Source organism: Balaenoptera borealis (genome assembly GCF_965194805.1).
Source record: "Balaenoptera borealis genome assembly, chromosome: 4".
NCBI classification, from domain to species: Eukaryota; Metazoa; Chordata; class Mammalia; order Artiodactyla; family Balaenopteridae; genus Balaenoptera; species Balaenoptera borealis.
Genome location: NC_138861.1, coordinates 33721820 through 33734266, shown reverse-complemented (window position 1 = coordinate 33734266; position 12447 = coordinate 33721820). Strand labels below are relative to the sequence as shown.

Here is a 12447-nt window from a genome sequence, read left to right as displayed (position 1 = left end):
TTGGTGTGAACTATGATGGGGAAGAGGGTAGAAGGAGCTGGTTGTAGAGAATGGGGAGCAGATCAGGAGCTCAGTTTGGAACATGATAAGTTGGAACTGTCACGAGGAGAGCTTTTGCTTTTAATGGAGTTCAGGGGAAAGTCTAGGCTGGAGATGAAGAAATTCGAAAATCATTAGCATAACTGAGGTTTTTAAACCACAAGATTAAATGAGAGTACTTAGGAAGGACATGTAGATAAAAGGAAGGAACACTAGAGGAGAAATAAGGAGGCCCAGCAAGAAGTGACTGAGGTGGGATATACACACAAGAACATATATCATTGTTTTAATCATATTTTGGTTTATGAATATGAATATTATTTCACTATGTGAAATATCTCAAAAATGATACCTCTAGTAGTAACAATATGCACATGAACATATGAGTATGGCTATGTGTGTATGCTAATTAACTGGATATTAAATAATTTAAATAAATATATATTAAAGTGTATATATAGACATACATACATATATACTTTCATTCACTGTTTCATCAATATAAAAATATTATGACACTAATTTCAATTTTTATTATCTGTGATTTGCTATATTATTTATCTCCTATAAAATATTCTTTGTCCAAGCACATATTTTGTCTTTCTTCTGCTTTTGCCTGATTGATAGTTGATTCAAGTGTTTGGATTCAGTTTAAACTTCAGACCACTATAAAATAGAGTTTAGCTATATTCTTTTTATCTCAATAATTAAATTATACTCATAACTTTCTATTTAAGAAGCTCTAACTGTTCAAATATATGACATGTTTAAAGAGTAAGGCACTGAATACATAGATGAAATTTATGTATACTTAAAATTATTTTGTGGGTGGTGATTTTTTTTTTTTCCATACCATACTGTTTCATCCTGGACGCCAACATTGGCTTTTATTGTGGAAAATGAATCTTTCAGCCTCCGTACGTAAGATGCTCATCGTTAAAAGGCTTAACCAGGACAACCAATGCCTGCTACATAACTCTTCTCAAATAGAAACTGACTCAGGAACAGGGGGGCAGGAGTTATGGTTAGGTCCCGTGATGATGATTGAAGAATGTATTGGGGAAGGAGAAGAAGAGGGTGGAGAGTATATTGGGAGGGAAAAGATGAAAGGATGATAGGGGCAACACTGGTAATGAGAAGTGAACCAAAGCAATTTGTGCTGAATATAAAGATGGGGTACAACAGAAACAGACTCCTAGACCTAGAGAACAGACTTGTGGTTGCCAAGGCAGAAGTGGGGTGGGGTAGGGATGGAGTGGGAGTTTGGGGTTAGCAGATGCAAACTAGTATATATAGAATGGGTAAAAAACAAGGTCCTGGGCTTCCCTGGTGGCGCAGTGGTTGAGAGTCTGCCTGCCAATGCAGGGGACACGGGTTCGAGCCCTGGTCTGGGAAGATCCCACATGCCGCGGAGCAGCTGGGCCCGTGAGCCACAACTACTGAGCCTGCGCGTCTGGAGCCTGTGCTCCGCAACAAGAGAGGCCGCGATAGTGAGACGCCTGCGCACCTCAATGAAGAGTGGCCCCCGCTTGCCGCAACTAGGGAAAGCCCTCACAGAAACGAAGACCCAACACAGCCAAAACTAAATTAATTAATTAATTAATTAATTTAAAAAAACAAAGTCCTACGGTATAGCACAGGAACTATATTCAATATCCTGTAATAAACCATAATGGAAAAGAGTATGAAAAAGAATATACATATGTGTAACTGAATCACTTTGCTGTACAGCAGAAATTAACACAACATTTTAAATCAACTATACTTCAATTTAAATAAATAAATAGATGACTAATAATGCACAGAATTGTAAATAAATAAAAAAAAAGATGGAGTGCAAAAGTAGCCTTATAGAAGGCATTATGAAAATGAGAATGAGTTAAGAATAAGAAACTTAGAATAAGGAACTTTTATTGGAGTCATTGTGTAGTGTGATCAGAGGTGTAGAGGGCAACTCACAGTCAAAAAAGTGGCAGAGGGTATTTCTAAAAGTGGTCAGCTGTCCACCTGCATCAGGATTTCCTGAGATGCTTGTTACGAAGACTACAACCTACTACAGCAGAATCTCTTGGTGTTGCCAGGGCACCTGCAGTCTTTATTAAAAATACCCAGGCCCTGACCTCATCCCCGAGTGAATCTCATGCCTATTAAAATTTGAGCACCACTGAACTAGGGTGTAAGGAAAGAAGATGTAAGAAATAAATCTTGGCAGTGTATTTCCTCCAATGGAGAGGAGACTCAGGGAATTTGCAGAGTAGGAAATATGTATAAAAAATTAATGAAAATAGATAATTGTCAGGAATAAAGTAACACTGAACTGCCAGGGAAGTATGATGTGAATCCAGAAGGAAGGTAAAAAAGAGGAGTCAAAAAGAGGGCATAGGAGTGAACATGTGAGGGGCCAGGAATGACACACTCAGAAAGAGGACAGATATGTGGAGAGAAGGAGGGAAGACCACACTGGCCTTGAGAGCTCTAGCTTTCCCAGAGCTAAGCCATGGGAGGCCTACCCATCCCCATAAGATGAAACCAGAAAGCAAATTATAATAACAGAAGAGCAGGGCTTCCCTGGCGGTGCAGTGGTTGAGAGTCCGCCTGCCAATGCGGGGGACACGGGTTCGGGCCCTGGTCTGGGAAGATCCCACATGCCGCGGAGCAACTGGGCCCATGAGCCACAACTACTGAGCCTGCGCGTCTGGAGCCTGTGCTCCGCAACGGGAGAGGCCGCGATAGTGAGAGGCCCGCGCACCGTGATGAAGAGTGGCCCCCGCTCGCCACAACTAGAGAAAGCCCTCGCACAGAAATGAAGACCCAACACAACCAAAAATAAATAAATAAATAAATAAATTTATTAAAAATAAATAAATAAATAAATAAATAACAGAAGAGCAGATCAGTGAAAAGGGACCACAAAGCAGCCCTCACAGGCTGCTTTCTGTGTCTAGTCCTTAGTAAGTCCTATTCTCAGCTGTAAAAAGTGCTGGGTATTAAATATCATCCCCACCCTGGTGACACATCAATATCTTTATTCATTTATTTTTTATTGAAGTATAATGAGTTTACAATGTTGTGTTAGTTTCAGGTGTACAGCAAGTGATTCAGTTACACACACACACACATATATTCTTTTTCATATTCTTTTCCCTTGTAGGTTATTACAAAATACTGAGTATAGTTCCCTGTGCTATACAGTAGGTCCTTGTTGATTATCTATTTTGTATATAGTAGTGTGTATATGTCAGTATCTTTAGACAATCATTTTCTTTGCGGAAATAACATGGAGTTGTTTGATTTACTAAAGACTGCAGTGGATTGAATTTTGTATCCAGTCTGAGTACAGATGATTAGGGGGACATCCCAGTTGATGATTTTTGTTAAAGGCCTCAGCACAGCCCCACAGGAGATCAGATGAGCCAGGAAGAGACAGAGATAATTGGCCTGGACTATTGTTTTCTTTCTCCTCCTCGCCATTGTTACTTGTCATTTGCTTCAGTTTGCACTAAAATAAGTGGTATGTTTTATTTTTAAGCTCCTGCTTCTGAAATTTAAAAAAAAATCTACAAGTACTGAATTAAGAGTGAGTTCTCATCAGTGTCACAGGATAGCAATGTGTTTCTTAGCTTTTAGACACCTGTATCCCTCATTCATCAACTTCTTGTCCTATCTCCTGAATAGTCCAAGCACCAAGGTCATGTTTAAAAATAATTGTGAAAAAATAAATAAAATAATAGAAATATTTATTATATTGTCTCCCTGAAGAAACCGATATTTTGCCCTGAAAATCACTAGTGTCAGGGCAAGGGGAGAGTGCTTTCTAGATGTTAATGTGTCTTATTGGATGCTAATATTTCAAAATAAGAAATGAAATTATGGGAATGTTAATAATTTAGCTGGTAAATGTAAAGAAAATATTCAGTAAATACTCATTCCGGGTTGCAAGGTGAAATCCAGCAAAGGGCTCATGTGCCCAAGGGTCAGAAAGCCAAACTCTGACAGCAAAGTGAAGATTTATTGCAGGACACCAAGCAAGGGAGGGGGAGGCAAGCCTCAGATCCACTCCAACTTGGTCTTTGAGTTGGAGATTTTTTTAAAGGGGAAAAAAAAAGGGGCCAGGATTAATCATCCTCTTGTGATAGTCCTTAATCCTTAATCGTAGTTTTGGGAGTCAGGATGACTGGTTTATGATTCTCAGACCAGGTGGCCATGGCTTGGGGTCCTGTTAGCTCATCCTGCCCTGGAGAAACAACCTGAGTTTGTAAGTTAATGGTGATATCGACAACAGCAATTTTAGTCATCTGACTGGTCGAGGAGCACAAAATTGAGGTCAGAGGAGACAAGAAAGGGAATAAAGTTTTGGATAGAGACATGAATTATAAATTAATTTATAATTGATTGATAATTAATCAGAATTAATCATAAACAAAGTTCTCGGTAAGGGAACTTTGTTGTGAGGGGACTTGGTTTCAAAGATACTATGAAGAAATCATTGATGATTGGATATAAAGGGATATAACCAAGTGTTGCACCCACTATGTAAATGTACCATCCATGGCCACTCTCTTCTTTTTCTTTGGCTGATGTTTTGCTGTTTTACTTCTTTCCCTGCTGGAATGCCTCCTTTGTTTTTCCTAATAAAACTGGCCAAAGACTCCTTCATTCCATGGAATTCTTACATCCGTAACATGCTTGACCAACTCCTAAATGATGACTATAAAAGTCATTCTTTCATTTGTAATCAATTTTAGGTATTTTTACAAGTCAAATGAGAAACCACAAGGGGAACAAAAACAGTGATGAAAAAAATAGCGTAATGGAATTTTTATGCCGTCATGTCCCTTTTCTATCCAATAAAATTCTCCATATGCCCACTTGGCATTAATTTATATTCTCCCCATTTCTCAGCTATTTATGCCCCCTGCCCTAAGTATCATGGGGAAAATATACACAGTAATTATTAAATGCTTGCTCTGTGTCAGGCATTTCACATGAATGATGACCAATCTTACCCACCTCTTAGAACTGTTTGCATAATTATTACCACTTTCCTGATGAGGAAGCTAAAGGCTGCCCAAGATCACCCAGCTAGTAAGGGATAGAGCCAGGATCTATATTCATATTGGCCTAAATATAAAGGCTCATACTTTTCTCTCTGTACTGTGTGACCTCAAGTTCACTAATAATTATTAATAATATCAATACTAATTTGTTTTGAATGCTAATACTTGATATATGTAATCATGAAGAATCTTCCTAGTGATTGAGCAAGGACTGGATTTATTTCACCTAGTCTTACAAAATATCTTGGTCATTTGACTTTAAACACTTTTCAGATATCATGAAAATCTCTTAGAATAGTTCTTATCTGTTCAATAAGAAGTAATGCTATTTGGAGTTCTGTTTATCATTTGCCATCTGGCACTAAGTGCTGAAAAGTCTTCCTGCTCATTGTGTAACTTGCCTTTATCTTTGTTGTTGCAGTACTGGATACCAGTTTATTTACTATTCACCTGAAAACACAGCCAAAGCAAAAGAAGTTCTCAGCAACATCAATCAACTACAACCTCTTATAGCAACCCATGCAGACCTACTGCTTAATTCTGCAAGCCAGCATTCTCCAGACAGCTTGAAGAATTCTTTAAAGATGCTTTCAGAAAAAGTAAGATCCAAATCATCACTGCAGTGGGGAAAATGAAATACCCAAATCCCCGTTGGTACTGCTTTCTGCATACATTGCCTTTCATAACATCTGGAAATGTAAAATAGACTAGGTTAAAAAGTAAGCTTCAAAGTATTGCCACAGGATCAAAATGAATTGGCCTCATTCTCTTTTCAAATTTTACTGAACATTAATTTTTTTTTCCTAGCAGGAAACGAAACCTATTACTGGTTGAGGTATATTTTCTCTTTTCCTTGACATCTTTCATTTTCTTTGGTTCCTGGTTGTATTAAATGAATTAACTTAGATTTTGAAAATTATTTTCTCTGGTGATCACCTAATTTTTATGCATATGAAGCTATACCTTTGAGTCAGAATGTCACTTCATTTGAGAGCAGAACTTTTATGTGGATTCTTATCAGTGACATGGGGTAGTTCCTCTGCCTCAGTTTACTTTCTGTAACATTATCAACTGGGAGAAGGTTCTAAAATTTTCTAAAAGTATTAGTTATTGTTTGAAATGTAGTAGGACCTAGGTCTTAATTTTTCCAAAGTGACTTACATTTGTATATGTAAAGAAGAATGGTAGTCTGGCATGGGGTAAATACTCAGCATCAATTTCCATAATGAATTAAGGCATCTGAATGATATGGAGAGAACCCAGATAGAAAAAGTCAAATTGCAGCTTGAATAGAAATGCAAAGTCAAGTATCCTGGAGTCCAATTCCAGTACACTCATTCGTAACCTCTGCATTCTGAGGACGTCTTGAAATTTATTATGAGATACTTCCAATGAACATGCCCTTGAAGAAACTGACCAAAGACAATTTTCACGGTAACATTTTAGAATAAGATAACAGTGTAGTTCTTTGCGTCCCTGAAGAACAGATTCATAGAAACCTGAATACTATATCTGTATATATTTTTGACTCAGTTATGTTAATTTATAATAATAATAATACCTTGCCCTTCTTTAACGTTTTAAAGTCTACATTTTCACATATTTTTCTCATAGGATATAACCAGTATATATTTTCAGAAAAAATTAGCTAATATGTATTCAGAAAGGTGGGGTGAATTGTCTAATAAATTAAAAAGTGAAAAATCAAAACCCAAGACTTCCAGTTCAAAATGCAACCTTCCTTCCATGCCAAAACAGGTACCTCCATCAAGAAAAGGGAGGAAAAAATTGACCCAAATTTTACAACTACCTACGTTGTCAAATATTGTGCTAGTGACTTCAGTGACTTAGGTTATTTCATTTAATCTTCAAACTGTGGGTCCATATTATCTCCATTTCACAAAGCAAAAGATTGAAGCTCAGAGAAGTTTAAAAAATGTGCAAAGTCATGCAACTAAACTCAAACCCAGGATTCAAACAAAATTAGGGCTCCGACCCAGGTCTGGTTGACTCCGGAATGGAAACTCTTTCTGGTATCCTCCATGCAATATATGTTTTGATATTTCCTTTTTTAAAAATTAAAAAAAAAATTGTTAGACAAACTTCTCAACAATACTTAAGTATTCTAATAGTCAATGAATATGTCTAATAGTCAATGAATATGTTATGGCTAAGAAAAAGGGAAAAAAAGTGGAGGGTGTCGCATCCAGTAAAATAATAGAATTTCTTTTTGGGTCGTTTCTGTTTTGGATTTGTAGGTGAGGTGAGGTTTTCCTGGGTTCACCTAAACAGAAAATTCTAGCGAACAGAACATCACTGTGGTGATTTCAGAGCAGTATTTATATTCTTCCTGTGCATTGGACAGGGATTTGTCATTTCATACATCCTTCACATCTTGCTGCAGTGATTTGGGGGCGCGGCAGGGCAGGTATTTTCTCCTCCTTTAATTCAGCATTGCTCCAACTTTTTTCCCTATGTTTTTTTTTTGTTTGTTTGTTACTGAGTAGACAAGCTTCGTCTACTAAGAAATCTGTCAACACTTGAAATCACGCGGATTTTTTAAAGTTAAATTTGCAAGCCATGCATTTCTTTAAGAATTCATGCCCAGAATTTCAAAGAAGTATCTAAGTTAACAGAGTTTTGCATAGTGTATGAAGACATTTACTAGCTCATGGTTTAAAATAAACTATGATCCATGAATCTAGCATAAAAGATAAATCATTTTAGTGGCATCTTAAATTTTAGTGTAATTTAATATTAGCAAGATTTAACTTAAAAACATTTCATGTTTAAGATCAGGGACTTGCACACTGTGGGTTAGAGAATAGGTCTTTTCTTCATTGATAGTCCCCTTGTTTCTTTTAATGAATCTGAACTGACATGTTTGGAAAATAAGTTCTTGAGTTGTTTTCTTAGGAACTCATCCACAGGACATAACTGAAATTTCACAATAAAATTTACTATAAATTTTTCATATCCTAATGTGCACAACCTCAATTAAGTTATTCTATTTTTTTTTAAATAGTTCTGAAAAAAAGAATCTTCTGAAGGATAACTGGGTTTGTTTGCTGCATATTAGTTTATGAAAATATTAAAGAATTATTTAATGTTATGATGTAGGTTTATAGCAAAAGACAAACTCCAACTTTACATAACTAATCCCAACAGAGAAAACAAAGCATAAGCCAAATTTTTAACATAAGATATGAAAGGTTAATAATAGAGTGGGATAAAAAAATGCATTTTCCTTTTTTTCTAGACTCAAATTATACAATGCTGTGACAAAAAGAAAGGAGAGAGAGAGAGAAAGAGAAAAGTAAAGTAAAGAAATTCAAAATGAAAACATAAGGACACAAATGTAGGCATGTATCTCATTACTCAGATATATGTGTGACATTAGTTTCAAATGCCCATCATAGTCTCCACTCCATAGAGATTGATAGACCTTGTTTAGAAAGTCATTATTATTATTCTTCTCATCACAAAGCAGTATTGAGCACCTAATTGTGTGTGGTATTGTACTCAATGTTGTATGACAAATACTACACAGACATGGTCCTTAATTTTACAGTCTAAGAAATTAAAAGCATGGACTATTTCACAATATGGCAGCTGTGAAATGGTAAACAACAACAAAAAAGGATTTGGTCACAAATAGTAGAGGCTTTGCTCACAATATATTTGAGAAAACCCAACACCTTCCAATTCCTAGTATCTTTTCAACCTTAACATAGTATACCAAAGCATTCTGCTGTATTCAAAGAAAGAAACAAGCATTCCATTCTAAAACTTAACTCAGGATTTTCTTAAGAAATGTTCCGGTTTCCTTAATAACAATGCCGGAAAGTCAGTATGCTAAGAAGTTGAAGATATATATAATATACAGAACATTACTTATGTTGATTACTTAGGTACTGAGAAGGAATTTCTTATTGTTTATTTACTTCCACTACTCTCTCAATCCCAAATTGAGTAAAAGAATTCAATGAGTTTCGTTTGTTTTTTATAGTTGGTGAAAGTATATATCTACATATACACACATACATACATACTAAATTCTAAGGGAACTTGAAAGTAACTAGCGTAAATGAAGGTGAAATTTCAGGATTAGAACTTATGTTTCTTCTTTTCATAGTCTCCCTCATATGGTAAATATTTAATTGGTGAAATAAGTACTGTGATATAAAAACAAAACTGCGTTTATTAGAATATTAAAAACAAGGAAAATAAAGGTAAGAAAGTAAAATAATATTAAGAATGAAACTTATACATAAAATACATGGAATTAGAACTTCTGTTTCTGGCCATGATAGGGTAATATGGATCCTCTCAAATGACAAAAAGACAGCTAGGCAAAATGTATAAAATAATGGTTTTTAGGCATTGGAAAATAGGCAGCATAGGACGATGACAGACTATGTGACCTTATAATTGTCTAGTTTCTTCCTGGAGACAGTTTCCAGGCTGCAGCACAAGGAGGGAGAAGCCAAACAGCAACTTCTCAAGTTGAGGAGACAGAAAGTGGAGTTCAGGAAAAGCCAAGATGGCTAAAATTTGCAGAGCAGAGTACCAAAAAGGAGGGAGCTGCATACAGAAAGAGCCTTGGGCGTCTGTAAATGGGTGCTTTAAAATCTTTACCTGAGTACTGATTTGCATATACATGTGAATAAACTATCAAAATCCAGGGAAATAAGTACGAGAAATAAGCATACAAAATAAGTCCTGGTGGTCATACAGGACTCGGAATGGTTTATCTCCTGACCTGCAGAGTGAGAAGACTTTGTCATACATAGAGCACTGCATAGGGCCCTCAGAAGGGCATGGCCCTAGTAGTGGGGCTAAATTAGTCCTAGATTAAAGAAGGCTGCTCTTGATTCACCCTAACAAGGCTTAAAAATAAGGTTTGAAATGATCTTACTGAGTCCTCCTGGTGTGAAATGATCTTACTGAGTCCTCCTACTGAGTAACTTAACTTCATACCAAAACAAAACCCAACATTTTTTAAAAGAATACAATAAAATATAGCAACAAGAATGTAAACTCAAAATGCCCCTGGCATTCAACAAGCATATACTAAGCATGCAAAGAAGCAGGAAAGTATAACCCGTAACTAGAAGAAAAATTAAGCAATAGAAACAGACCCAGAAATGACAGAGATGATGCAGTTAGTAGATAAGAACTTTAACATGGCACTTATAAATATGCTCACATACTTACAAAAGCAAAGAAACATATAAAAAGGATGAGGAGAAAAAAAGGAAAATTAAAAAAAGAATCACATAGAACTCAAAGAAAAGTGAAATATAATTTCTGAAATAAAAATATGCACTGGGTGGAATTAGCAGATTGGTCACTTCAGAAGAATAGATAGTGAACTTGCAAACATAGTATTAGAAAATAATTAAATGAAGCACAAAGAGAAAAATAACTGAAAATGATAAAACAGAGCATGAATGACTTATAGAACAATACCAAGAAATCTAACATACATATAATTAGAGTCCTAGAATAAAAGAAGAGGGGAACAGAAAAATATTTGCAGAAATGATGACCAAAATTTTCAAAATTTGATGAAACTATGAAACTACAGATCCAAGAAGCAAAATGTACTCCAGCAGAGTAAATATTAAAAAAAAGAAAGAAACACAGATATTAAATTGCTGAGAAACAGAGGTAAAGAGAAAATTGTAAACAACCAGATAAAAAGAAAAGAAAAAAAAGGCACATTATGTGCAGAGGAACACAAATAAGAATTGTAAAAGACTTCTTATTAGACACTATGCAAACCAGAAGATAGTGGAGTAACATCTTCAAAATACTGACATACATAAAAAGTTACAATTCCATATCTAGAGAAGATGTCTCTCAAAAATAAAGGTGAAATAAAGATCATTGTAGACAAAAACTGTGAGATTTCATACCAGACTTACACTATAACACATTTTAAAGGAAATGATCCTTCATACAGAAGGAAATGATACCATGGAAAATTTGGATCTACACAAAAGAATAAGGAGTGCCAGAAATGGTATGTATGTGGACAGAATTTTAAAAATCAAAAGTTTAATTTACTTAAACATATTTACTCTTTAAAAAAATAATATTCATTGCATGGTTTGTAACTTATTAGTGTAAGCACAGATATATAGGTCAACAGAATAGAATACAGAATCTAGAAATAGACCCATACATATGTGTTTAATAAATTTAGACAAAAGTGCAAAGGAAATTCATTGGGGAAAGGATATCTTTTTAACATATAGTGCAGGAACAATTGGATATCCATATGCAGAATAAACCTTTCCTTATGTTTACCTCACACTTATATAAAAATTGATTAAAAATGGATCATAGACCTTAATATACAAGCTAAAAACAAACAAATAAATAAACAAACATCTAGAATACAACATAGGAGAAAATTTTTTGTCATCATGAACCAAAAAAAAAATATGTAAGACTTCTTCAAAATTAAAAACTTTCAAAATTAAAAACTTTCATTAAAGTTTTCAGAAGACACTATTAAGAAATTGAAAGGACAAGTCATAGACTAGGAGAAAATATGCATAAAATAGGTACCTGACAAAGGACTTGTGTCAGAATGTATATTCTTACAACTGAATGATGAAACAATTAAAAATGAGCAAAAGAATTGAAAAGACATTTTACCAAAAAAGACAGATGGCAAATAAGCACATGAAAAGATACTCATCGTTATTTGTTATTAGGGAAATGCAAATTTAAACTAAAATGAGGTACCACTAACCACCCACTGGAATAGCTAAAATCGAAAGGGCTGAGCACAGGAAAAGTTAGGAAGGATATGGAATAACTGGAACTTTCATCTATCACTGATGGGTACACAATTGTTGGCAGCTTGAAAAACAGTTCATCAGTGTCTCATAAAGTTAAAAGAGATATATATGAGCTATCCATCTCACTCCTAGTTATTTACCCAAGAGAAGGTCTGTTCTGTAGGTACTGAGAAGGTTGTTAAGGGCCTAAGACCTGGAGGCTTGCTTTGTGAAGATCATCCTCAGAGCCAAAACTAGGCTGAGTAAGGACAGAGAGATTTGAATTATTGAGCATCACAATATCAGTAATGCTTTTGGGGAGCTTGATAAAATACAAATTCTGATTCAGTAGTTCTGAGATGGGACCCAGAAGTCAACATTTTAGTGTTGGTGACCTTGGATAACATCCTGAAAAAAGAAGAGTTAAAGAAAAGTAAATCAACCAGTAAGAAGACTATGGAAATATCAACATGGAATGCAGAAAGGGTATTAACTAGGATTAGCTGTGGGGATACAACGTAAGGGTCAATCTTTGAAATTATTGAAAATATCTAACG

The 12447-nt window shown here is 35.3% G+C and overlaps 1 protein-coding gene across 6 annotated transcripts in view; it reads left to right on the top strand.

Moving 5' to 3' along the window:
- Positions 1-12447, top strand: part of INPP4B (inositol polyphosphate-4-phosphatase type II B) — a 371544-nt gene that overhangs the window by 230066 nt on the left and 129031 nt on the right. For all 6 annotated transcript variants that reach the window (XM_082390014.1, XM_082390013.1, XM_082390011.1 and 3 more), the window contains one exon: positions 5518-5695. In XM_082390014.1, coding sequence (XP_082246140.1) covers positions 5518-5695 — 178 coding nt within the window. The remainder of the gene's footprint in view (positions 1-5517; positions 5696-12447) is intronic.